The sequence below is a fragment of the Phallusia mammillata genome, chromosome 5 (assembly GCF_965637545.1).
Source record: "Phallusia mammillata chromosome 5, kaPhaMamm4.hap1.1, whole genome shotgun sequence".
Taxonomy (NCBI): domain Eukaryota; kingdom Metazoa; phylum Chordata; class Ascidiacea; order Phlebobranchia; family Ascidiidae; genus Phallusia; species Phallusia mammillata.
The window spans coordinates 4,466,783-4,492,036 of record NC_137256.1 but is presented as its reverse complement, the minus strand read 5'-3'; the positions used below and the strand labels follow the sequence as shown (position 1 = coordinate 4,492,036).

At 39.4% G+C, this 25,254-nt stretch overlaps 4 protein-coding genes across 5 annotated transcripts; 3 read left to right on the top strand and 1 right to left on the bottom strand.

Moving 5' to 3' along the window:
• The first annotated feature begins 4,208 nt into the window (after positions 1 to 4,208).
• LOC145227546 (carboxypeptidase B-like) lies at positions 4,209 to 6,331 on the top strand. The gene is made up of 11 exons (XM_080092394.1): positions 4,209 to 4,267; positions 4,339 to 4,417; positions 4,507 to 4,577; positions 4,642 to 4,801; positions 4,858 to 5,058; positions 5,134 to 5,244; positions 5,322 to 5,525; positions 5,695 to 5,781; positions 5,855 to 5,939; positions 6,090 to 6,202; positions 6,269 to 6,331. Exons 1-11 carry the CDS (start codon positions 4,209 to 4,211, stop codon positions 6,329 to 6,331), a joined length of 1,233 nt encoding a protein of 410 aa, XP_079948520.1.
• Positions 6,332 to 8,355: 2,024 nt separating this feature from the next.
• Positions 8,356 to 10,467, top strand: LOC145227545 (carboxypeptidase B-like). Its single transcript, XM_080092393.1, has 11 exons — positions 8,356 to 8,414; positions 8,483 to 8,561; positions 8,637 to 8,707; positions 8,770 to 8,932; positions 9,017 to 9,217; positions 9,337 to 9,447; positions 9,526 to 9,729; positions 9,863 to 9,949; positions 10,016 to 10,100; positions 10,219 to 10,331; positions 10,401 to 10,467. The coding sequence occupies exons 1-11, from the start codon at positions 8,356 to 8,358 to the stop codon at positions 10,461 to 10,463; spliced, it is 1,236 nt and encodes a 411-aa protein (XP_079948519.1). The 3' UTR covers positions 10,464 to 10,467.
• Positions 10,468 to 13,242: 2,775 nt separating this feature from the next.
• LOC145227547 (salivary plasminogen activator beta-like) lies at positions 13,243 to 15,628 on the bottom strand. Its single transcript, XM_080092395.1, has 6 exons — positions 15,392 to 15,628; positions 15,167 to 15,325; positions 14,717 to 14,794; positions 14,296 to 14,430; positions 13,836 to 13,938; positions 13,243 to 13,749 (listed from the first exon to the last, which is right to left on the bottom strand). Exons 1-6 carry the CDS (start codon positions 15,534 to 15,536, stop codon positions 13,698 to 13,700), a joined length of 672 nt encoding a protein of 223 aa, XP_079948521.1. The 5' UTR covers positions 15,537 to 15,628; the 3' UTR covers positions 13,243 to 13,697.
• Positions 15,629 to 18,027: 2,399 nt separating this feature from the next.
• On the top strand, positions 18,028 to 23,180 carry LOC145227544 (uncharacterized). 2 transcript variants are annotated; one of them, XM_080092392.1, is made up of 14 exons: positions 18,028 to 18,797; positions 18,875 to 19,079; positions 19,275 to 19,365; positions 19,677 to 19,798; positions 19,876 to 19,998; positions 20,060 to 20,209; positions 20,360 to 20,457; positions 21,430 to 21,557; positions 21,781 to 21,876; positions 21,950 to 21,984; positions 22,111 to 22,178; positions 22,273 to 22,329; positions 22,468 to 22,536; positions 22,598 to 22,659. In XM_080092392.1, the coding sequence occupies exons 2-13, from the start codon at positions 19,048 to 19,050 to the stop codon at positions 22,506 to 22,508; spliced, it is 1,041 nt and encodes a 346-aa protein (XP_079948518.1). In that variant the 5' UTR covers positions 18,028 to 18,797; positions 18,875 to 19,047; the 3' UTR covers positions 22,509 to 22,536; positions 22,598 to 22,659. The 2 variants fall into 2 exon arrangements, with proteins under 2 accessions (XP_079948518.1, XP_079948517.1); XM_080092391.1 differs by having other exon boundaries at positions 18,029 to 18,797; positions 22,273 to 22,385; positions 22,598 to 23,180.
• The last annotated feature ends 2,074 nt before the right edge of the window (positions 23,181 to 25,254 follow it).

The following is a 25,254-nucleotide window of genomic DNA, read 5'->3' as shown; positions in this document are numbered from 1 at the left end:
AGTAATTGCAATCCCTGATCCCTGGACTATACAAACGATAAATGTCCTGGATTTTCGGTACAAGGAAATGATGTGAATATCTAAGTAGAATAGTTTCACCAATTTAGCTCCCTGGTGCGTGGATCCTGGCACATAAAGCCTCTAAACAAACATATGTGTGTACGCCGTGATCGGTGGTCTGTATGCAGTGATCGCGGTCCAATCGCTGTTAGTAATGGATGATATATATGTTTTTTTTAGGTGTGCAGCATACAAGGCAGGCAACTGTGCTTGTGATTTGACTTTCGGTGGGTTAAGCATGCTTACTGTGATTGGCATATGAGTGTGTCGTGATCGCTGTCTGCATAGATCAGGGGTGGCCAACCCGCAGCTCGCGAGCCGCATGCGGCTCTTCGTCTGGTTTTATGCGGCTCTTACGTCGTTGTCGAAGTTTGGGGCCACTGTGTATATTTTGGTTAGTATGTGGCGATCTGGTACAAAAATCGTGAAATGTAAAGTAAAGCTTTAACAATTTTGCTTTTGAACAAATTTATTATCCGTATGGCCACAAACCATGCCTTAAAACTGGAACCTTAAATGGCAATAATGGCTTGATTATGATGGCATATATTCAACGTAGTAATTCTTTTCTTATTATTGAAATCTCCTTTCAAGTAAAAGGCAAGGCATATATTCAGTTGTGGAACAATGAATGGTTGCTCATTGTTGCGTACAATGCGAATGAGACACAAAGCAACAGCAATATTTACAACAAATCTGTTCCAAATAAACAATGCTTCAATCCGTTGTTTTTCGGGTTATGACGAACGTGGCATTTTTGTGAAACTCGGCGCCTAAGTTTGGGGCGCATGCGCGTTAGATGAAAATACCGCAAAGTTTCTCAGCAGGGAAGATCTTTTGAGTAAGAATTTTTTGTCAAGTTAGCCTTTAAAATGGGAGAGAAATGTGGCTCTTTGTGGAAACACAGTAAAAAATGTGGCTCATAGGCTTTGACCGGTTGGCCACCCCTGGCATAGATGCTTCAGAGCAGATCCCAATTATGAATTTATGTTCATCTTAACTAATACTGGTCAATCTGGCGATCCCCTACCACGAAACTGACATGTGCGGCATACGAGTCAGCAAGCATCAGTGCTTGTGATGCAACTTCGGCGGACTCTCCACTGAGTCTGTGTATAGCTCAGACGGTAGAGCTCGAGTTACGGAAAGCCCCTGTCGTGGATCAAATCCAACCAAAGAGCAGATTTTTCTATTTCATTACATATGTGAAAAATGTTATTCGGTATAAAGCTTTCAATAGGTCTGGGGTAGTATGATTTGTACCTACATTAATGATAACTTAAAATCATAATGTACTGACCAAGTTTCCGTTGTGCATATACAGTATATGCATGTTTGAAGATCCTTTTTACGATTTAAATAACGTTTCTAACCGGTGTGTTGTAACATACAACTAACATAAATAACATACAACTTTTGTTTTAAGAGGTTCGGGTTCGGTTTGAAATTTTAAAATATATAATTTCGGGTTCGGGTTTTGTTTCGTTTCGGGCAAATTACCCGGTCCCAAACGGTTTGCAGTTTTAAACCGGTTAAAATTTAAATCCTCTTTTGTTTAATTTTACCAATCATCTGCATGGCGTTATATACTTCACAAGAAGTTCGACCGTTCATTGCGGAAAACTTTCAAATTTGTCAGTTTTGACACGCCCTATAGCTGTTATCCTGCGTATATTCTTCATGGCGCTGTTTTGGAAAAAATACAAAAATTCCATAAGATTTTATTTCTTTAGTGGTTCGGTTCCGGTTCAGGTTCAACACCAAATATAATATAGGGTTTAACTCCGGTTCGGGTTGTTAGGGAATCGTTTTTTGCGGTTCGGGTTCGGTTCGGGTTTAATGAAATAAACCACTCAAACCGGTTCGCGGGTTCGGGTTCAGTTCCGGTTCGACTCCCTGGTTATTACACGTATATTTTGACAAAAGACGACTAAAATTCCACGTTATATATAAATATTGAAACATCACAGAGAATTCCGACCGACTAGAACAGTTTATGTGGTGTTCCATTCACCTAATTTATATCCCAAAATTTGCTTTTTGCGTCTATATAAGTTTATGGCACCAATTTTGGTGTAGGGTTGTAGTTGTAGTTCACCATCATTTGTGGTTTAAAATTCGTTACTATGATAACTAATGTAAAAGAAAATTTACTTGCGTAAGCATTTTTTGCCACTAAAGAATAAAACGGTTTTTTTTCACATTGGTAAAGCCGAAACCGCCAGCTTATCTTAATAGTCTACATCAGTGGTTCTCAAACTGTGCGTCGCGACGCCCTGGTGCGTCGTTTCAATTTTCCAAGGGCTTCGCAGAATAGTTCCGTTTCGTGGCTTTTTGTGGTTGTATCAATAAACACAACTTTAATAATAAGTTTCCTCATTAACTTTTATTTGCTGGTGCGTCGCAAGACCAGAAAACTTTTCCAGAGGCGTCGCAACAAAAAAAAGTTTGAGAACCACTGGTCTACATTAAAGCGTGGGGAAACAATTTACATGGACATAGCGTTTTTCAAAGAACAGATAATAGAGGTTTGAGTTAGATTTGGTCATAGGGGACGGTTTTGTTGCAAAAAACAAAACATATCTTGATCCTTGGACAGCTAAATTTGTTACGAAACTTTGCAAATAACATTCTGAAGTCGAGACCATGCCCAGGAAATCTTCTCGTTGTAAAATCGTCGCAACTTGGAAGGTAATTTTAGTACTCTAAATTTAGTTTTGGTCATTTGTGTTTTATTTTGCTACTTTTTTGCTATGGTTAAAACTAGTGATGCACCGAACCCGACTAAAAAGGTTCGGGCCGAAACCGAATATTCGGCCATGCGGCCGAATAATTTCGGCCGAATCAGGCCGAACCTAAAATCCCCTTTCTTATGGATGTTTTCAACTAAACCTTGCGTTGTTTATGCGAGAGAACTCAATTTTGACAAACTAAAATCACTTTCACAATGTATAAGCTTTAGTAAACATCCAATATTTTGCAGACAACGTGGCTCGTATTTTATAGATACAACAAATAGTTAGTTCCTGATGTTTCGTATGGGCGAAAATGAAATTTAAGGCCTAAATTCAATGCAATAAAAAAGTTCGGTTTCGGCCCGAACTTTTTTAAAAATTCGAAACACTGGAAAACAGCGGATTCGGCCGAAATGTTTCGGCCAACCGAAACTTCGGTGCATCACTATTTGAAACTACTATCCGAGCCTCGTTCAGTTATAAACGGGAAACGCAAGGACATAAAAAATTTGATTACTGGATAAAGCGGGTACTTTATGGAAATAGGCAATAATACTGGTGTTACATTCGTGCGTTTTAAACGTATATGAATGCAAAATGCTTTTTAACAGACTAAAAAACAATACTCGCTTTCTTCCGCTTAGAAGCAAGAGGTGCAAATTAGAGATGTACCGAATATTCGGTTTGCCGAATTTATTCGGCCGAATCGCTCATTTGTGCAAAGATTCGGTTTCGGCCGAATAATTTGTTGCGATCCGGCCGAAACCGAATCTTTTACGAACACAAATTTGAAGCGTAAAACGTGTCTTTGCTGCTTATTAAGCTCCACGCAATCTTTCACAAGCCCAAACATAACGAAAATCGCGTCGATTTTTACCTTTTTCAACACATTGTCGTTTTTCCCACTGTAGTCAAAAAAATTAGTAATTCATTGGCAGGTTGCCAATCATTCTTGAGGCAATTGTGAACCTCACAGAACTTAAATGAGGACGAAACAGAACTATTCTGCACTAATTGCCTGGTAGATAAACATTTTTTCATGTCAAACCCGTAGCGTACGACTTCGCGTGACGTCATAAATGATTCGGTTGATTCGGCCGAATTTATTCGGCAAAACCGCCGAATATTCGGTTTCGGCCGAATCGAAACTTAGCCGATTCGGTACATCACTAGTACAAATAGAGATAATACAAATAATGGACTGTGGGCGGTTAAAACAACAAGTGTCTTTGTGCGTTACGCAACCCTACAAAACTGTGGGAAACATTACAGACGGCAATTGGACAAACAACTGGCTTGTCCACTTTTTTCGATTCTCCTCAAACAACTTTTTTCGATTCTCCTCAAACAGCATTTAAAAGTGCGTTCACGTACCAATATTTTGGTATTCGGTACAACCACACTGAAATAACAATGAAGATTGTCTTGCTCTTAGGCTGCATTGCTTTGGCATGCGCCAAACGATTTGATGGGTAAGTGCCAAGTTATAAAAACTTTTTTCCCGTTGTAAAAAAAACTAATTTTTGTTAAAACTGTGTGACAGGGATCAGGTACTAACCCTCTACCCCAAGGCTCCAGCACATTTAAGACTGATTAAAGAGTTTGGATCCATCGACGGATTGGTAAGATCATGTATTTGTTACACGTTTGTGCTCGACTTGCACAAACAGCAACAAAGAGCTTACAATAAAACAATTACTTTTGGTTAAAGGCCGATTTCTGGGCTCCTGACACTGCCGACCTTGTCAACATCGGAGGTTCCGTTGATATTCGCTTTCCAAGGTAGGTGATAAAGCTCGGAATCAGTATGCGCAAATTAAATTGATGTTGTTCTATGTTTTTTCAGCAACCGCATTCGCGTTGTTAAGCGCAAAATTGAAAATGCCGGTATGGAATACGAAGTAAAAATCCTTAATCTTCAAAGCCTTATCAACAACCAATTCGACGTCCCACGAAAATCAAGAGCTCTTGGCTACGACTACAACGTCTATCACACTGCTGACGAGGTAAAGTTTTTGAATTTTTTAAGACCTCTTCGAACTCTCCATGATGTTATATTCAGGTTTTAGCATGGACTGACGACATAGCCGCACAATACCCAAACATTGCCAGAAGTCAAATAATGGGAAAATCTGAGGAAAACAGAGATATCAAAATGCTCACCCTTGGCTCCAAAACTACAAACCCGATGTTTGTTATCGATTGTGGCATCCACGCGCGAGAATGGATTTCCCCAGCAGTTTGCCAGTGCTTCGTTAATCGCGTAAGTTATTGTCATTAAACGAATTTGCCCAGAATTTACCGTTGGGTTCAAAATCACCGTTGATCACCGTAATAGATGCTAAGCAACTACGGAGTTGACCCTGACGTAACCGCCATGATGGATGCTCTTACTTTTATTGTCTTTCCTGTTTTGAACGTTGACGGATACGCGTACAGTTGGTCGGACGTAAGTGGATTGTCCTGTTATAAAAGTACTTTAAAAATATGCCGTTTGTGGCTATGGAAAGGAATGCGATTATACAGGATCGCATGTGGAGAAAAACTAGATCCAACTACGGCACAGTGTGCACTGGAGTTGACCCCAACAGAAACTTTGATGCCGAATGGTCAGGCCCGGGATCTTCATCAAACCCCTGCTCAGACACGTACTACGGACCTTCAATGGCCTCCGAGCAGTTGACCCAAGTTTTGCAAGGTTTCGTTAGAGCGAACCAAGGAAACATCAAGGTAATGTCAGTCAGCTATTTCGTCGGAAATGTTTCGAAATTACTTTTGGTCATGGAAAGTAATATAAAACAGTGACAGTATACCATTTAAAACCAGACAGAAAATCTAATCTTTGTATTTTAAAGGAAATTTTACTTAATACGCCCAGATTTTGCTTGTTTTTTTACAGGCTTACGTCACCTTCCACAGTTACAGCCAATTGTACATCTATCCTTATTCCTACGACTACAAAGATGCGGCAAACGCAGCAGAACTGGTACGATACATCAAAGACTAATGGTTTCCTTAATTTAAACCTTAATGTGCTTAATGTAATGTTGTGTATATAGGATAGCCTTGCAGCCGACTCTGCTGCAGCACTCCAATCCGTAAACAACAAAAGGTTCACCTGGGGAGCTGGTCACTCGTCAATGTGTAAGTTTGCAATACACAGTAAAAAAATTCTATTTTTTTTGGTAAGATGTATTCTTTACGTATTGCCTGTTTGCGAATTGTTTTACAGCGTGGTGTTTTTGCGTACCACGGTAATTTCCCCATTAATGGATGATCAAATGTTTTTTGCAGACCTTGCCGCCGGTGGTTCTGATGACTTCGCTATTGATAACGGTGTAAGCATTTCTTACACAATCGAGTTGAGAGATACCGGACGTTATGGATTCGTCTTGCCGGAAAACCAAGTATAATTTATTTTGCCTTTCAGGATGTGGCAAAAACAACTTTTCACCTCAAATATTTGTGTGCAGATTGAACCCAGCTGCCAGGAGATCTATCCAGCCCTTGACGTCATCATTAATCACGTCATGTAAGCGTCGAATCGTTAGTACGTAATAAACTACGACTAAACGAGTTATGGTTTTGTGTTGAATGACTGCGTTTGTCAGAACGTTACGTGGAAATCATTAAATATGTTTTAGGTTTAAAGTCCGTTAGTTAATTTATTTGTTTTAAATCACAGTGGGATAAGATAGAACAAGAAATTTAAAACACTGTAGAATGTTCATACGTTGGGTAATTAAACGCGTTCGGAAAAAAAAAATCGGGACAACAAAGGACAAAACGACCACCAAACAAGCAGTATTTTAATGTTACGTTCCCAAGTTTTACTTTGTGATTGTGGTTCAATCGTTCGATTCAACAGACTCATTTCTGCGTGCACATGTAACAGCAGCAAGTTTTTGGCTTGCGGTACACCCGTACTTATTACGCAGGTAATACAATGTATCACCTAATATGCAGAAAGATAATGTGAGATATTCCTCAGCTGCCAGCCGAACAACAACTCTTTATTGTGTTAGTTTAGTTTTCCCTGCGTCAATAATTCGGGTGGTGACGACATAAGGTACACTAAATTTATAATGCGAGACGCGCTGTTGTTGCCGAACCGTGTACGTTCAAGAAACATATGCGCTTTTAGCCACGTTAGCGAAAAGCGATCAGACGAGGAAAGGGTTTATGAGGTAAAGCGGAGGGGAAATCTATTTACACCATAACTTACGTCAGCCGCACATATATCTAATTTTTTCGCAAAAAGTACCGATACCTATTAAAAATGGTATTTCTCGAAACATATTTACGGCCAGGGCTATTAGAGTTGGGGGTTTATTAATAAAAATTCAATAAAACTAACTCTAAATCTCAAAGACATACTTCCTAAACCTTACCCCTCTTTAACTGCAAATTAATAAATCAGCTTATTACGCCACCAAACGAAAATTAGCTAACTGTGGGACTGACGTGATTTATGGTGTTATTAGCTCTACCGAAGCGACGTACATAGATCTTTCTTATTACCAATTGCCACCAAATGAACCACTATTTTAAGGATGTTTTTCATATCGATATTGTTAGAACCATGCCAAAGAAAATGTGTCATTTCCCTGTTTTACAAAGACCGACATAAACGATATCTACCTATTTCCGAACAAAAATACATCTCTGCCGTCTATGTTGTTGGCACTCTTGTCGTTAACTGGAGCGCTTTGTCAATTCTTGTCGTTAGCTGGAGCGCTTTGTCAATTCTTGTCGTTAGCTGGAGCGCTTTGTCAAAGTTTTATATTCCTTTATAGCTATGCTACTCCAATCTCGTTTGAGTCGCGTAATAATGATCTGCGCATCACACCGATTTTACATTTTGCTGAAATCTACACAGTTTGTTTGGGATCGCGCAGAGATTAGACTAGCATTGTATTAACATATTAACATCCAAAGATAACTATTCTAACCTTCTTATGCCCAATTAAATATTTATTCTTTTTTCCATAATAAAAATCACGACTTACCCCAACATTGATGAATCTTTTTGTGTGTTAGCCCAGGACGAAAATCTTGGGCCGATGTGTTAGCTATGTTGAGTTGTCTTATGTGATTGCGAGTTTAGAACATATCTCATCAGAATGATTTAAGAGTATTAATGACACAGTATCAGAGAGGTTTACCATTACTTTTACAACCAACCAACAGACACGTGGTAGATAAGTTCGTTCTCGAAAAATCGCGGGATATGAACACTGTATAGCAGAGACGACATGTAAGTGAATGATATATTCCCAATAATAATAAATAATAATGTGTTTTCCAGATGCTTTGAAACGTCGTTATTCAATGCATTGCAGACAACTCCATCCACATAGCTGTGAGAAACAACATATGTTCCGAGAGCAAACCACAAGTGGATCGAAGCGACGCTGCAGTGTTTGTGTTACTGTTACCTCACCACACAAAAACATTTTATGCCAGGTAGCCTTTTTCATTTATCGTTAACCTTGTCGTTATTTAAGTGCAGTCAAGTTCATATTATTTTAGTATTCGATACAACGACATTGAAATAACGATGAAGATTGTCTTGCTCCTAAGTTGCATTGCTTTGACATGCGCCAAACGATTTGATGGGTAAGTGACACTTAAAACTATGTTTAATATCGGTTATCGCTTAACTATTTGTGGAAACTGTGTGACAGGGATCAGGTACTAACCCTCTTTCCCAAAGCTCCAGCGCATTTAAAGCTAATTAAAGAGTTTGGATCAATTGATGGATTGGTAAGATTTAGTACTTCAGTTTATTTGTTGTTTACAAGTTTGTCTTAATTTACGCAAAACGTAACTTGTTTGAAGGCCGATTTCTGGTCTCCAGACTCCGCCGATCTTGTTAGCATTGGAAAGTCTGTCGATGTTCGCTTTTCCACGTAAGTGCGTAAATGATAAATACCTGCAAAGTCTTGGGTGAACAAATATTTTTTTTTCACAGCAAGAACATTCGCGTTGTCAAACGCAAACTCGAGAAAGTCGGCATGGAATACGAAGTAAAAATATTTAATGTTCAAAGCCTGATCGACAACCAATTCGACGTCCCACGCAAATCAAAAGCTGCTTTGGCCTACGACTACGACGTCTATCACACTGCAGACGAGGTAAAGCATTAAACATAATAAATGTGCCTTTCTGTGTGTAGATGAAAGTTACATTTTATAATCTAAAATATATCTAAAATTAAGATTATAGCGTGGAGTGATGACATAGCCGCAAGATATCCAAGCCTTGCCAAAAGTGAAACCGCGGGAAGTACCACGGAAGGCAGAGATATCAAAAAGCTAACCCTTGGCTCCAAAACTACAAACCCGATGTTCGTTATCGATTGCGGCATTCACGCGCGAGAATGGATTTCCCCAGCAGTTTGCCAATGCTTCGTCAATCGCGTAAGTTAATTGACTTTATTTGCATGGGTTGTTATTAAAACAAAATAATTTAGGTTTATTCTATTAATAATAAACTTGCCCAGAATTTACTGTTGTGTTAAAATTATCTTTGGAAATAGATGTTAAGCAGCTACGGAACAGACTCTCAAGTGACCACCATGATGGATGCTCTTACTTTTATTGTCTTTCCGGTTTTGAACGTGGACGGATACGCGTACAGTTGGACCGATGTAAGTCAATTGTGATGTTGGTATTTCTTTTAAATGTCCTGTCTGTTGGCAAAGTTTGCAGCAAATTTAATTATACAGGATCGTATGTGGAGAAAAACTAGATCCAACTACGGCACAGTGTGCTACGGAGTTGACCCCAACAGAAACTTTGATGCCGAATGGTCGGGCCCGGGATCTTCATCAAACCCTTGCTCCGAGACTTACTACGGACCACAATGTGCATCTGAGCCACTGACCAATGTTCTGCAAGACTTCATTACGGACAACAATGGAAACATTAGGGTAATAGGGTTCTTGTTGGTAAATTGTTATACCCTAAAATTTTGTATTGGTTTATCGAGTTGTTCCACTATTAATCTATAGAAAAAAGAAAAAAAAATTAAACTTACTCTTCTATTTTCCTTGCGTTTGACAGGCCTACGTCACCTTCCACAGTTACGGTCAACAATATATCTATCCTTACTCATGCAAGAGGCAAGACGCAGAAAATGCAGACGAACTGGTAAGAAATGTCGAATTAAGCGTTTAGGTTGGTGTGCTGTTATGTATTTAACTGTTATGTATTTAGGCTGCCCTTGCATTTGATTCCACTGAAGCAATCTATGCCGTGAATAAGAAAACTTTTACCTTCGGATCTGGACACGCGACAATGTGTACGTTATCTTTAGTAAACTTGTAAAACAATGCAGTTTACAGTCTTGCATATTTATTCCCAATGTGGTGTTGGCGCAACTTAAAGACATATATATCATTTTTACCCTTATGCCGCAGATCTCGCGGCTGGTGGTTCTGATGACTTTGCCATTGATAACGGTGTCCCAATTTCTTACACCATCGAGTTGAGAGATGAAGGTCGTTACGGGTTTCTTTTGCCCGAAAGCCAAGTAAGAATAAGCCTGTGTTTTGCAATGTTTAAAAACAGTTGTAGACCTAAAACGTTTTTTTCTTCCAAGATCGGAGACAGCTGCACGGAGATTTATCCCGCCCTTGACGTCATTTCAAAATACATCATGTAGGTGCCAAGATGTTAGTACGTAATAAACGTCAACTGTCATCAGAAATAGTGCATTTGATATCGAAAGTTGCGAAACCGATGCGAATGTTTGGGTTCGATCGGAGAGGACATGTTATTTTCAAACCGGTTAGACACAAAATAGTTTTACAGGGATATTTAAAAACACTAAAAGACATACTTCTGAGGCAAGTAAACTTGCTCGAAAAAAAGAAGTAAATCACACAAGAAACAGCATCGTAACAAAAAGCGAATAAGGCTCACAAAACGTTGGGAACGTTTTGCTATATCATCAGCAACAGGCGTTTTAATATTTTGCTCTAACTGTATTCAAAATAGTTTTTGTTAAAGTAACGAACTATAATTCCCATTGATATTCATCAATCTATCAATACATTGTTTAGCTTTTGCAGAATTAGCAGTTTCGTCAATAGGCAAATCAAACGCCAAATGCTAGAAACTGTTTAAAGAATAGATGAACATATGGACTACTAGCTTCTAAACAACAGCTAAACAAATCTGCTGCGTAATTCAAGTAATATCAAGCAACGACAGTATACCATTTAAAAACAAGATAGAAAATCTAATCTTTGTCCGCAAATTAACTGGTACGAAACGTTTAAAGACTAATGGTTTTCCTCAAGTAAAACTCCGGTGCAAACAGAATATTGAAAAAATGCAAACTTAAGAAAATACAAAACAAAGAATGTTTACGTGTTGGGTTAGCAAAACCGTTCAAAAAGAAAAAGTGCAAACTATCGAAAACGCGGTTAAAAACAGTAAAGACAAAATGAACACCATCAAGAAGTTTTAGCCTATTCTAATGGTCTGTTTCCAAATTGTTTCTGGTCGTTGATTAATTGTCCGCTTTAGATTTTGACGTATTTCTGCGTGCGCATGTAACATCGGTATAAGGTTTGGGTTTGCAGTGCACCTGTACTTATCACCCAAGAACAATGCACCATATAGCGTTTGGAAAGACAATGTGAGAATTTCGTCAGCTGCCAGCCAACCAACATGTCCTTATAGTTTAGTTTTTCGCGTGTCTATAGGATAGGGTGTTGACGCGCTTTGGTAAACTAAAGATGTAGAGCGAGACGCGTTGTTGTTTCCGAACCATGTACGTTTTTTTGACCAAGACACAGGTGCGCTTCTAACTACTTTAGCGAAACCCGACCGCGCATCGAAAAAAGTCTGTAAATTTTGTTACTTATTGATTGACACGGGATACAGCACGTTAGTTACTGTACATCCCCTCCTATTTAGTTTTATGCAAAAGAAATGTTGTATTTCATGTGAAAAAGAACAATTAATATACGATTTCAATTTCCTCCCTTCCCAACATGCGTCTAGAATCTAAATCTTTACGTAGCAACTGATGTTAGCACACTAAAACACTTTGTGGGTGTGATTGTTTGTGCAAATGAATGTTTCTTCACTCGATATTGTTACCTAGCTGTGGCCTCTTTTGTTCATAGGCCTATAAACGTTTACTGCTTTCATAATTGACCCTTTTCTGTTTGTTAAAAGTTTTTCGTGAATTTCGTTAGCTGTTCTACACTACACCAAACCTTGATTGAGTCCATATGCATTTAAACTGTTTTTTAGATTTTAGAGAGTTTCAGCTCAAGGTAACTTGAAAGTTTTGTTATCTGTTGATAAGAAAAAAGCGTGCGTCTCCAAGCTTATTCTAAATGATTAGAAACTTCTTGAAGTGGCCTCTGAAAAATTGACCAACGCTCTGCAGCGTTTCGTTAAAGCTCATAACGGCAGCATCAAGGTAACAGTTATTTACTTGCAAAGTGTGACCATACTCCTAAAATTGGTAGTTTCTGCGGGCCTAGTTTACTAGTTTATTGGCTAGTGTAGCCAACAGTTGCTTGGCCATTGTGAGCCAGTTTCACCTGTGCTGTATGTCCAGTTGTGGCATCGCACGGACTAGGTGATGCATGGGGTTGTACCCTGTGCTCCCAACAAACTGGAGTGCCGTTGAATGGCTACACTAGCCAATGCGGCCGATCTCTCGTCACCAGCTGCACTGATGAGACCTTATAGGTCGAAACAGTGTGCACTGTCTGCAGCTTATCATTTATTGGCTCTATATGCTTTTACATTGATACTGTGACACTGAGCCGACTTCACTGTGGTTCCCAAGCAGTTGCTTGGCCATTGTGAGCCAGTTTCACCTGTGCTGTATGTCCAGTTGTGGCATCGCACGGACTAGGTGATGCATGGGGTTGTACCCTGTGCTCCCAACAAACTGGAGTGCCGTTGAATGGCTACACTAGCCAATGCGGCCGATCTCTCGTCACCAGCTGCACTGATAAGACCTTATAGGTCGAAACAGTGTGCACTGTCTGCAGCTTATTGTAAATCTATTTGTATTATTTTTTCCACTGTAGCAAACCTTTACTTTTACAGTCCTTGCCTCTGGTGATTCCGGTGACTTTGCTTTCGATAACGGTGTTAGCATTTCTTACACCATTGTGTTGAGATATGAAGGCCGTTATGGTTTCGTTTTGCCGCAGACCCATCAGGTAAACTTATGTGTACTGGCTGAAAACTTTCGTACCACAAATGTTTCGTATTCCAGATCGAACCCAGCTGTAACGAGGTGTATGCAGCCCTTGACGTCATTATTAAACACGTCATGTAATCGTCGAGTGTTAGTACGTAATAAACTAACAACACAATTGTGGGACTGTATGTGGTTTGTGTTCGTCATGAAAAACATGGGAGGGTCTGTAGTGGGCAACAAGTTATCCTATTTCTTTAAAACGGTATTGCACGTGAATAAGTTTAATTTTAAAGAGTATGTATGAAAAACACACACATAGACTCTTTGGGGAAGTAAACTAGTAGCAAGGAAAAAAACAACATTCACAAAAAAGACAACAATGAAACAAATAGTGTATAAAAACGATAATAACTTGTTTTTTAAAAGGTTTGTTCACGTTTTCACTCTGTGGTATTAGATCATCAGCAACAACTGTTTGTGACAGTTAGTTTGCTATTTGCTTGAGGTTCATCCATAATTAGTTATGTATTGAGAAATGACAATATACATAACGATCGAAGAGAGGAAACCTCTAGATTTTCATCAACAACAAATCTTATTGTACTTCTTTTTTTCCCCGGTATCGAACCCAGGACACTCCCGGGGACGAATCCCGATCACGTTTTTATGTCTGTATGTGGGTCAGGCGCGCCAGGCCATTCGGCCAAGTTCCTGCCCCTTTTATTGTACTTCTTTACTTTCTCCTGTATCCATATTCACAGTTATGACGCCCCTTTGTGGATGAAAACACATAGCTTTATGAAGTACACAAACCTTTAGATTAACATTATAAACAGATTTTTACAACAACAAAATCACCTCTTGCGTTGTTCATTGACATCACTTTTCGAAGAAAGGTGTTTGGTGCCATTTTGTGGTGATTTGGTAATTGCCCGCCTTCGTCGACAATATTCGGCCAAGCCTGGATTTAAAATAGTTGCAACCAAACAATAACCAAAAATAACGCATTTTGCAGCCCAATAATACATTGTTTTGTACAATCTATTGCTATGTCAGTATGTAATTCAAAGGTCGACCGAAGGCGAGAAGCTGTTTACAAAACGCATTAAACAGATATCACAATCAACTTGAACCTAAATTATCCAAAAAATGCTTAACACTAAGGGAAGCTAAAGGTGTAATGATTATGGACACAGCCTCTTTCACTGGACGTTTCCGAGAAACAAGAAAACTCCAGCAATACGCTTGATTCGATTAAAGTAGAGACTCCACTCAAGTTTTGTAATTACAAATAAATGGTAGAGAAACCGAAACTGACCTATGATTAAAAGAAGAGCGACGACACCACCACATATTCCCGACACCAATGGTCCGTACAGAAATCGAACTGTATTATCTTTACCGTCTTTTCCTCGACCCTTCACAGTGATATTAGGTGGGGACTTGTAGTGGTCTGGATGGAAAACAAATCACGTTGCACAAACAATGTTTTTTTGTCTTGCAAGTTATGTCATTATCCTGATGAAGGCGTCTTGTATAGGACGTCGAAACGTCGATTGTTTACATTAAAACTGCTGGATGAGCAATACTTGGTCATACATTATGCCTGGCAGCAATAGCTTATTTCAATGTTTTAATAGTTACTACTAACAACATATTTGACACAAAATTGTCGCAGCTTTTAGCCTTCGCTTGAAAAATATAATGTATTCAAATATGTCATAAATGTCATCAAGTACCTGGACACACCGTTGCGTTACAGTATCCAACGAGTTCAGAGCTTTCAACATAACACCACAACCCTTTCGGATCATGATCTGTAATACAAAAAAATCTATGAGCCCAAGATTTTGTCACAATCTGTTAACCAAATGTGTAGTTTTAGGACTGAAAAAGTGTTATGTGTACTGGGCATCAAAACAGACTTATAAGTCTAGCCAGATGTTTCAGGCATGATTCAGGTTGAATCAAACGGATTGAATTCAGGCTTGATTTTACTTAGGGTTTCACTTTTGTAGCTATTTCACCAGCCTTCGTGCCTAATTTGGACTTTTAACACAATGTTTAACGAAATTGATTCGGGGCCGATTGCGGGCTATTACTTTTTGGCTTGACCCGGGTTCGGTCCCCAATTTTAGACCCGGTGCAACTCTAAATCACAACTCTGGTAATGTGACAAAACAACAAACCGGGATTGCGACAGTGATTATGAACGTCAACTCCATTTTCTCCCAAAGGGTAGAGGTTGTTGCTGTCTGTAGTCCATGGTGCACACCTCAAGCCATTTTTGGTGCGGCTCAAAAATCCCCTGTACGAAAAACCATCGTCGAAATAGCAAAGATGGTGCTCTGAGAATAAGGAGAATTACATTAACTCGCTTTCCAGTATAAGGTATGTCGGTTTGTGTTACATACTCCACTCTGAGCAGTCCTTTCCCGTCCAAGAATGCGTGCAAATACACAACCCCAGTTCTTTATGTAGTTCTCCACCATTGCGACATACCTGAGCGTTCGAGTGCGCAACAAAAACAAGAAGCAAAACAGTAGGAATGCTAACCATGCCTGTGTTTACATTTCTCAAAAAATGTAACTATAGTTATATATTCTATAGTTTCAAAGCGTCCCTACACAGCTGCACAAAGATTATTTATGTTAAAAAGACTGATCTTGGCATCATGCCTAAAACTACAAACACTTTTTCACAGGTTGAAATATAAAAAGTAGGTACAGTATTCAGGCACTAACTTTCAGTCAAACTGAGAAAAAACGTAGGTATCGTCAGTGAACAACAACGGCCCTAGGGCATACTTGGCAGGCATTAAAGATTGTGGGCGCGACGTTTGGTGTCATGCGTTTACCGTAATGTGTTCTGCACCGCATGTCATTTTGTCAGTAATAAAATTCTATTTCAATCAAGATAGCACGTTCCGAGTGATTTCTGCCACGGACAAATAAAAATGCTATGTTAGATTTTATTTTGGTTCCATAGAATTTAGGGGTTGACACTTTAAAACTACAAAAACCTCTTTAAAACTACAAGATAGACATGTGTTTCAAAATTGGTCGATAACTTAGGCTATTGGACAATGGTCCAAGTCAATGTTTCGCAATTATTTATTACACTGAACAAAAAACATACCAAATAGTAAAAAGCTTCAATTATAAGCCGTAAATGGCTGACCAATAAGTGACGAATGGCCACAACTGAAATACAGTTGAGAAAAATAAAGCAGCGGAAATGTTGTTTGAAATTCATTCAATATATTGTGAACTGCAAAACGACAATATTAACAACGGATGGCAAGCATAGTCGTAAACATGATCAAACTTTTAACTGTTTGCAGCATAATCTTACTTCATGTTGCGCCAGTGATACAGGTGACAGAACGTTTTGTGCGATATCCTAATGGTTTGGTAACAGTTTTTTTTTTATTTAGACCAATGCATTTGTGACTGTGACGTGTCGACCTTACACCACCACTGTCAGGTGAAAAAGTCGTTAAAAGTGTGATGGTAATAATTAAAGACGAGATAAATATGCTGCATGGCCTGTATACGTTTCATTTAGAAATGTTTAAATGGTGCGAGTCGCAAAATAAGTAGTTGGAAGCCGCATGCGACCCTGAGAGCCGCGGTTGAGAACCACAGTTTAGAGAGTTTACTCATACACTTAAGTACACCCTAAAATTGCATATGCTTGTATATATATTATTAAAGCTGTGAGCAGATCTGTGTCTTCTATAAAGGTTAAACACATCATTTCTCATCGAGACATTGAACATTAGTAGTGTGATTGATGCCACGATTACGACCGAAACAGGAAACTGCTCAATGCTGAATGCCGGAGATGAGTTTGTTCTGAACTTGCAGGAGTTCGCGCAGTGTGCCTCCTTTTCGGTACGTGCCAACCGCAAAACACACACCGGAACTATAACTCATTGCCACATCATTTTTGAGCTTTAAACGTTGTTGCCCAACATTTTGAAAGGCAACGGTGCCATTTCTGCAATTAATTTGTAATGAATTTTTGATACAAAACTAACTTTGAGCAGCTTACAGAAACTTTTACCAATGTTTCGTACTTGATTGTGGCAAGAGGGCTAAACAATACAGATCCAAAAATCATCCACAATATACATTTGGTTAAAACATGTTCATTCCGAACGAAGGGCGTGATTTCAGCCACACAGCGTTTAATCGTGTTAAGGTAATCACTGATAAGGTAATCTTTAAGGTTTTAGGTAATATTGTGTTACTTTAAACATTTTGTAGGGCAACGCAAGTGAACGCATCGTTTACCACCAGTGTGGAAGTCAATTTGGCCTTTTGCAATGATATGAACTGTAGTACCCGACAAACTACTAACCGCTCTGTAAGCATTGGACAAGTAAATGTTTGTATTTTGGAAATTCTTCAGCCCCCTATGGGGCGATTCGCACTGCAGGTAACATACATTCAGGGATTTTGATTTAGTTTAGTATAACACTTGTGTTTTGCAAGACTGCCCAATGTTGGTTGCGTTTTGAAAACAATACAGCAAATGCAACAACCGAGGAAACCCAGGATATTCTCAAAACAAGGTAAACTAACTTTTGAAACAGACTGCACTGGTCCAAGCGTGGTTTCATAAACTATGCATCGCACTGCTAAGATATGATACCTTTACATGACAGCTGTGGGAATCACAAAGACTCGACGAACATTTGTACAAAGAGTCGCTACAATGTCATTTTTAAATTCAATATTGATTTGTTGAGTGGATTTAGAGCAACGTCGATAGAGATTAGATGCAAGGTTACTTTGTGCGACATTGAGCAACAAGATTTCTGTAAGGTAAATACCCTTGACTCAATCAATAAAACAACAATATGATGCAAAGTATGTCTCTTATGCGGTATTTATTTTTTCTTTATAGACCTGTTTCGTTTAAATTCAGAAGCCTTGTTGGTAGCTTTTATTTACTCCACCAGAAACATACCTCGGACTACGTTTTGCGAGCTTGTTTGTTTTCCAATCGAACAAGCCAAGTTAGTAAAAGCCGCACCGTATTCTATGCTAGGTCTAAACAAATAGAGCTAAAGGCACTCCGACGTACATAATGTACCCCTTTGCACACTGGTGACAAGCCTTAACAGACAGGGTGCAAGTGTAGTAATAGTTGGTGCATTGCTTTTGTTAAGCGCTATTTTAGATTGACTGTGTAAGTTTGTATATATGTGATGTTTGCTTGTTTGTCGGGCTGTTCTGTAATCACGTCCAAGCGATTCGTGCACAAAAGAAACACCCCAGCAAAATGTGGATACATGAGAAGTCTAGCGTGGTTAACCCGCATTCATCTGGTTTACGCGTGTTTCATAATAAACAATACAACTACGCGCTGGGCCTATTGTGGAAACCTTCATTGATGGAATCTTCACTACTTGAGACAAGAGTAGCAGAGAAAGCCTGTTTATATTAACCTCGAATTCGAAGGAAGAACCTTATTTAAAAATGACACAAGGTGTAAGCTACTACAGGGCTTAGCGTACAGAAAAGTGTATAGGTTTTAAAGGATTTTCAATCACATTTGTTAAAATGCCAGGCAATGATTGAAAGGGTAGTAAGTGTTTGTATGCCATAGTGATAGAACGAATAGCTTCTGCTGGCGCGAATTGTAAGAGTATATCGCAATAAAGGCACTTTGTTGGTTCCACTCACTTAATCTCATCAAATTGTTTACCTGCCTTCGCTTCCCCCTATTCAACGGCGGCGGCTTCTGGACAGACAAGACAAAAGAGGCAGTCTGGAAAATTGCCTGTCATTGCCATTCGCCCGTGGCCAGGTTAATTGAATGGAAACCTTTGTTAAATTCTTGCCACTTGCTACTTAATTGACGATGTTCATTTCTTGTCATTTCAGCGAACGATACTCGATATTTCACTGAGGACCAGGCCTCGCCAACCGCCAGTTCTTTCAAGGACGTCGTCATTCTGGCAAATACACAGAGTATGGAATATACAGTTGCAGTACACAGGCATTGTTTCGTCGTCATATGCCAGCAGTAAACCGTAAAGAAGAGACCATACCGCTGAATGGCGGTTGGGGCAATGACTGGCAAATCGAGGTAAAGGTTTAAAGCACTTTTATACCTCTTCTTGAGGTACGAGACTTAATACAGTTGTACCAGCGACACCTCTTAAATTGGTGTTTATTTGCCAATACGTCATAGTAAGATAGTGTGAGCTGATATCAGCGTTAGGTAAATAAGTACCTTCACTTAGGGACAAAGAATCAATAGTTTTCATGTTTGCTTTTTCAGTTCGTCAGACGCCGATGGTGAAATGGGATCCAAGACACAAACCATGAACAAGAACAACTCCCCTATCAGCAACCTTCCACCTGAAACTAGGGTATGTTCCAGTGTATTCCTCGATCATAAAGATAGGGCAGCCATACGTCGCCCTTTTGCTGAAATTGTCGTTCTTTTTCAAAACATTTTTGTTATCGTCGCAGAAAACGGTTTAAAAAAATCCTTAATTAACCTTCTTTTTGTTGTTTGTTAGTGTAATATATCTGTTATTAATTTTACTTTTACGCATGGTTTACAAACACGTTATTTTCCCCGGGTAAACTCAATAACAGCAGTAGGAAAAGTATAAAACTATATGTGGCATGAAATTCTTTTGTTCACTAACCCAAATAAACTAAACCGAAATTTCAGATTGTTTCCTCACCCCTCGTATCCAAAGGAAGAGGTCCGAGTGGGGTGGTAACTATAGTTTCGCTACGAATGAACGGTATAGAAGAACTGATGCACAAATGCTCTCCCGACACATTTAACAGGTACGCCAATTTCACAGGTGTAACATGCCACAAATGATTCCCCTTTAACTTACACCAGACCTTTGTAACATTTTCAGTACTTTGCACCAGTACTGTGACGTGATCAACCGCTGCACCAAAGATTTTCACGGATTTGAAATATCGTCTTACGAGGATCAATTCCTAATCGTGTTCCAGAAGCCTTGGGATGCCCTAAACTGGTAAAGATGCAACGTTATCCAACAACCGAATTACATATTTAACATTATGTTAATTTCACAGCTGCTTGACTATCCAATCCGCATTGGTGCAAACTTCGTGGGCCAAAGACGTTCTGGCTTGTCCCAGTTGTGCCCGACAAGATGAGTCTAGAGGTTTGGCAGGATCTACTCTTCTTTTTAGCGGACCTCGAGTTCAAATGGGAGTAACAAGGTATTAGCAAAACGTCTTTGCGGTTTTCGGCTTGTTATGCAACCTGAGTCTACAATATTATGAACTATAGCAACGTAATGAGCTTTGACTAACGACTGAGTTTTGAACTGTGTCTTACGGTGTCTGTAAGCACAAGTATTTGTTCGATAGAGGTAAAGTTTATTCCGAGTACGATTATCCAACGGGCAATACGAAATACGGAGGCTCGGAATTAGACGTAGCTGTTGGCATCGCACGAACAGCAAAAGGTAGGTTTTTGAGACCAATTTACAATGAAATTCGACACGACCCCGCTCCACCATACAAAGCAGAGCGATTGGAGTGTTTTGCTTTTTTTGAAATGCTTCATTAGTTCAGTGGCTAAGTGAATGTCATTACAAAATATACACATCAAAGTAAATACCAGACCTTGTAGAGGCACTAGATCGAATCAAACCGGCATTGTTATGTGTGATTTTGGGTTAAACTGTGGTTTGGGGTAAGTACATGTTGCCAAAATAATTTGGTTCAAACGTTTACTTCAAAATAGTTTATTCCATTGTTCTTATGCAATGAATACATTACACCAGGGGTCGGCAACCCCTAGCATGCGTGCCAAGCTTGGCACGCGAGGTGGTTTTTCATGGCACGCCAACCGATTTGCGTGTTTATATTGAAGTAACAATTTAACCTGTCACACTGCTTATTTGTAGTTTTTATCAAGCCATTGTTATACAATTCGGCCTTACATGCACAAAACACTCTTTCGATTTCTCTTTAGTATTGATATCAGCTGGCACGAACCACTATTCTTTAGAATAACGTTGGCACGCGAGTTCATTAACACATGGAAATAACACATAAATTGGCACGCGTCGCCTAAAAGGTTGCCGACCCCTGCATTACACATTATTAGGACATCAAAACTGATATTATCTGTGCTCGGGTTGGACTATATAATCGTTATGATCAAATTTTAACTCAGTTTAAGTCAACTGGTATGCTCTTTGTAACAATGACTTATTATATACAAGCATTTTTGTTTATAATTGCCCACTGATGGGTGGTTTGTACAAAATCTTTCGTAGATGTTGAAACATTAATGTGCACTGGTTTAAACTTTTTGCTTTAAAACAGTTCATTCCAGTGTCGCAATGAATACCACTATATTATTAGGATGTTTTTCTTCTTACTAAGTTTGTCGTTACATGTCCTCTTCGTAACAATGCCTTGTTATACAGGCGGACAGATTTTAGCCAATTCCAGCGCATGGACAGAGTTGCAACGATCCCAGCTGACCCCGTGTGTTCACAACGATACAGGTCGACACAAAGTGGATGGAAGTGAAAAAAGGATTCGTTTAATTGAGGTATAAATAACCCGTTAAAACTGAGATCAACTGCCATAGAATCATAACTCCATCGAATTGAGAGAAAATTCAATTCAATTAAGACCGAGAGTACGTCATAGCATGAGGGGATATTTATCTTACGGCAAACTAAATGGGGTCGCAAATTTGTGGCTACCTATTGCTTAATCTCATTTGATTTACATTATTTATGCTATTTATACGATTTGTGTTTTGCATGTAGCTGCTACCCATTGCATTGTCAGAAAGGTCGAAGTGGTTTGGGACATCATGCAGTAATTGTGGAGAGCGAATCCGCCCCGACCAGGGTTATATAAAGGTTATGTTTCTGTAATGCGCCATGCCATATCATTTTGACAAACAACACACTAAATGCATATTTTGTTCTGCAGGCACTTGGAAGACATTGGCATCTGAAACATTTTAGGTAATTTCACTTTTTTTCACACATGTAACACAAAACAAGCGAATCAAATTAGCGTTTACATTTATAACAACCAATACAAAGATCACTGAATAATGTCACTTTATTTGTTCTTTTTTTTCAACGAAGGTGCTGCCATTGCAACACACCTTTAATGGACTCGTACATCGTTAAAGACGGAATGCCGTATTGTTTAGGTAAACGACACTTGTGTAATTTTGTTTAAAGTGGCATATGGATTGTCAACTAACCTCAAGTAAACCGATTTTAACATGCAAAGTTCGTTTATAGACGATTTTTTCACGTTGCACGCGAGGACATGTCATGGTTGCGACACAATAATTACGGGTTCGTACATTGAAGCGATGTCAAACTTTTGGCACCCTGACTGCTTTGTTTGTCAGGTAAAATTGCATAACGAGCATCATACAGCCTCGTATGAACTGAATGTGCAAACTCAAATCTCACACTTACATTTTTGCTTAGAAATGCCGACGAGCACCGGATGGAAACGAAAATATATATGAGCTGAATGCTTTGCCGTTTTGCCTAAAGGTATTATTGTTATAGGCTGTTCTTACTTTATATCCAACTCATGTTTATGATTTGTTGATAGTGCTACCACGAAGTTGCAAATTCGGTGAGCACCGGCCGGAACAAAGCACAGAGCAAAGTGATAAGCAGCGATGACGTCAAAAAACACCGCGCGATTATCAAATCTTGAACTGATTTTTGCGGCCGCCGCGGTGATAAACATTACTCAGGATGTAATGTAATGTCAACTTACTTTGACGAAAACATGAAGCGGCAACAAATACTAAGAGCTCTTCATGGTTTTGTGTATTTTATTTATATTTTTACTTCGCTTGTTCGATTTTCAGGGAAGTATACTTGCTTGACTGTGCTGTATATTTTAGTTTTGTGGGTTTCAAGTTTTTGTCGGCACATTTTGCCAGTCTGACTCACTGTGTTACTGGCGACTGGTTTATCACATCCCGTTATTGTGCTTTGAGTCAGTATTTGTTGCAGCGTATATTTTAAAAGGCCGTAATGGAATTCGCATGTGTATTGTAAATACCGTTAAGTGGCATGTACCCGTCTCACTTACTTTTGAAACAAACCTTTAGCTAAAAGTTGTCATTCGGTGTCGCTTTGCCTTGCTTTGCCTTGAATCTAAAAATACTACTTTGTCAGGTCCACATGGGTTTCGGCGAAATAGGAACCTTACCTATGAAGTCTTTTTCCGAAAAGTCGATAAGCTTCCAAAATATCAGGGTTTTGGGTTTTGAGAACACTACAATCGACTCGGTCATGTACGCCACAGTTATTTCCGCTTGCCAAGTTTGCATTTGGATTTGTCTCGTTAGCACACCTCCTTCCCAGCCGGTGGCATTGGGTCGTGACGTCACTGCGTTTGGTTTACGCGTTTGACATTTACATAACGTTAGGTTGTCTCGAAATCGATTGAACTGCGTCAGGTACTTTTGGTGAAATGACGCAGTTAGGATATGGCAAACAGCAATGTATTGTCTTGTTAAACCATGGCTTACAAAAACTTCTCAAATGAGCAGTTGCTTCGTGTGGTGCTTCAAAGTAATAAGCTGCAATGATACAAAGGAGTATAGTTACGAATATATCTATATAAATACATGCTTGCAAGTTGGTCTTAACGAAAGAAGTGCCGACATATAGTTCAAACAGTGGTAACCAAGAGCCAAACGATTTTTGCACCTGCAAAACTATTTTTCCCTCGTGATTTCGAGATAAAATCGCAAGTAATTCCTAGAAAAATCAATAAAAAGTGTCAACGTACGTCAAAGCGTACCGAAACAAGCACCACATGCCTTTGTAATGGCTTTTATCTACCACTGATCGCGTCAATTGGCAGACATATGCATTTCCAAGAGGTATTGCTTCCCACAGATTCACGTCCACGTCCGAAACAACCGGAAAAATTGAAATGTCGCTTCTCAATGCTTACTGACACCGGTACTGACCAGGGTCGCAAATGGGAGGAGCCCATAGCTGCCGGCTTTTCAACATCAAAGAGTCGTTTAGGAAACGCATCGTCGCGACAGCACCGAATAAGCTGACGTAAATGCCTGTGATGTCATGCATGCACTTGCATTCATGACCGCGGGAGAAAGTTCTCGTGGCGTTTGAACTTATTGGACGACTGCAGGCTATAGGAATGTAACGTATTGGTAGAGTTTTAGCTAAAACACTTTTTTGTAAGTGTAAGATATTGCATGAGCCATCATTTAAAAACTCTACACGCTAAAGGTAACTGCATGTTACAAGTATTTGTAGAATGCGATATACCAACAGTTTTATCTGTGGCATGACCGCTTGCCACAACACAAGCTTTGTAAGTGTGAAGCCATAGCTCTTTCAAATTGTATTTATTTTCGCCGCATAGTCAAGCGTGTCATTTTTCGACAACAATTTCAAACCAGCCACCAACAGAACTCGGTTTAGTTAAATGGCTGGAAACTGAACACCCTTGACCTTTGAAGCGGTGAACGTAATGGTGTATGTCGTTCGTGGCTAGTCCGCCATCCAGCTGGGTTCGAATCAACGAAAGCATTGTACGATGAATTGCACCCAGAAGCAACATGGTTAACTCTCTGCTCAGACAGGTTCCTTATTTCGCACTGAGTCGGGTTGCATTTTAATTTGTCTGGTTCTTGTTCAAGTACGCACATGACGACGTTGCATCCATCGCGGAAAAGGGAAAAGGGACAGAAAAAAGTTGGCCAGCAGTGGTTTGCGTCAATATAAAAACCAACGAATTGCGCTGAATGCAATGCGGAGTATTATTGCCTGGAAATGTATTCTGTTTCTAGTTTCGCACAAAGCATATTTTGCTCTGGAGCATAGTGTAATGGTTTCAATCTCCGTCAGAAAGTCAACACTAGAAACGCGGTAACAAGGCAGTTTAGAAACAAAGCAGATTGGTTTACGTGGAAAAGAAGTTTAGGAAACTTCATTTTTTAGGTCTGGTTTTAGTCTTAGTTGGAGCTGACAACATTTTGCTCTATTTAATGTGTTATATACAAGACGTTTGGATCGCAAAATTTTTGTGTGTGTAGTGATGTATAGAAGTTTTTTGGACAGTGATATATAGTAGTTGTTTTCAAAGCCTTATTTATCGGGGTTTGAGGTGTCGGTCTCGCCACCACTTATGCTGTTTCTTAAAAAAATCGGGCGACTTGTGTGAACAAAGTGTTTAAACTTAAGATTAAAACTCTTTGCATCAATTGTTTCAGGGTT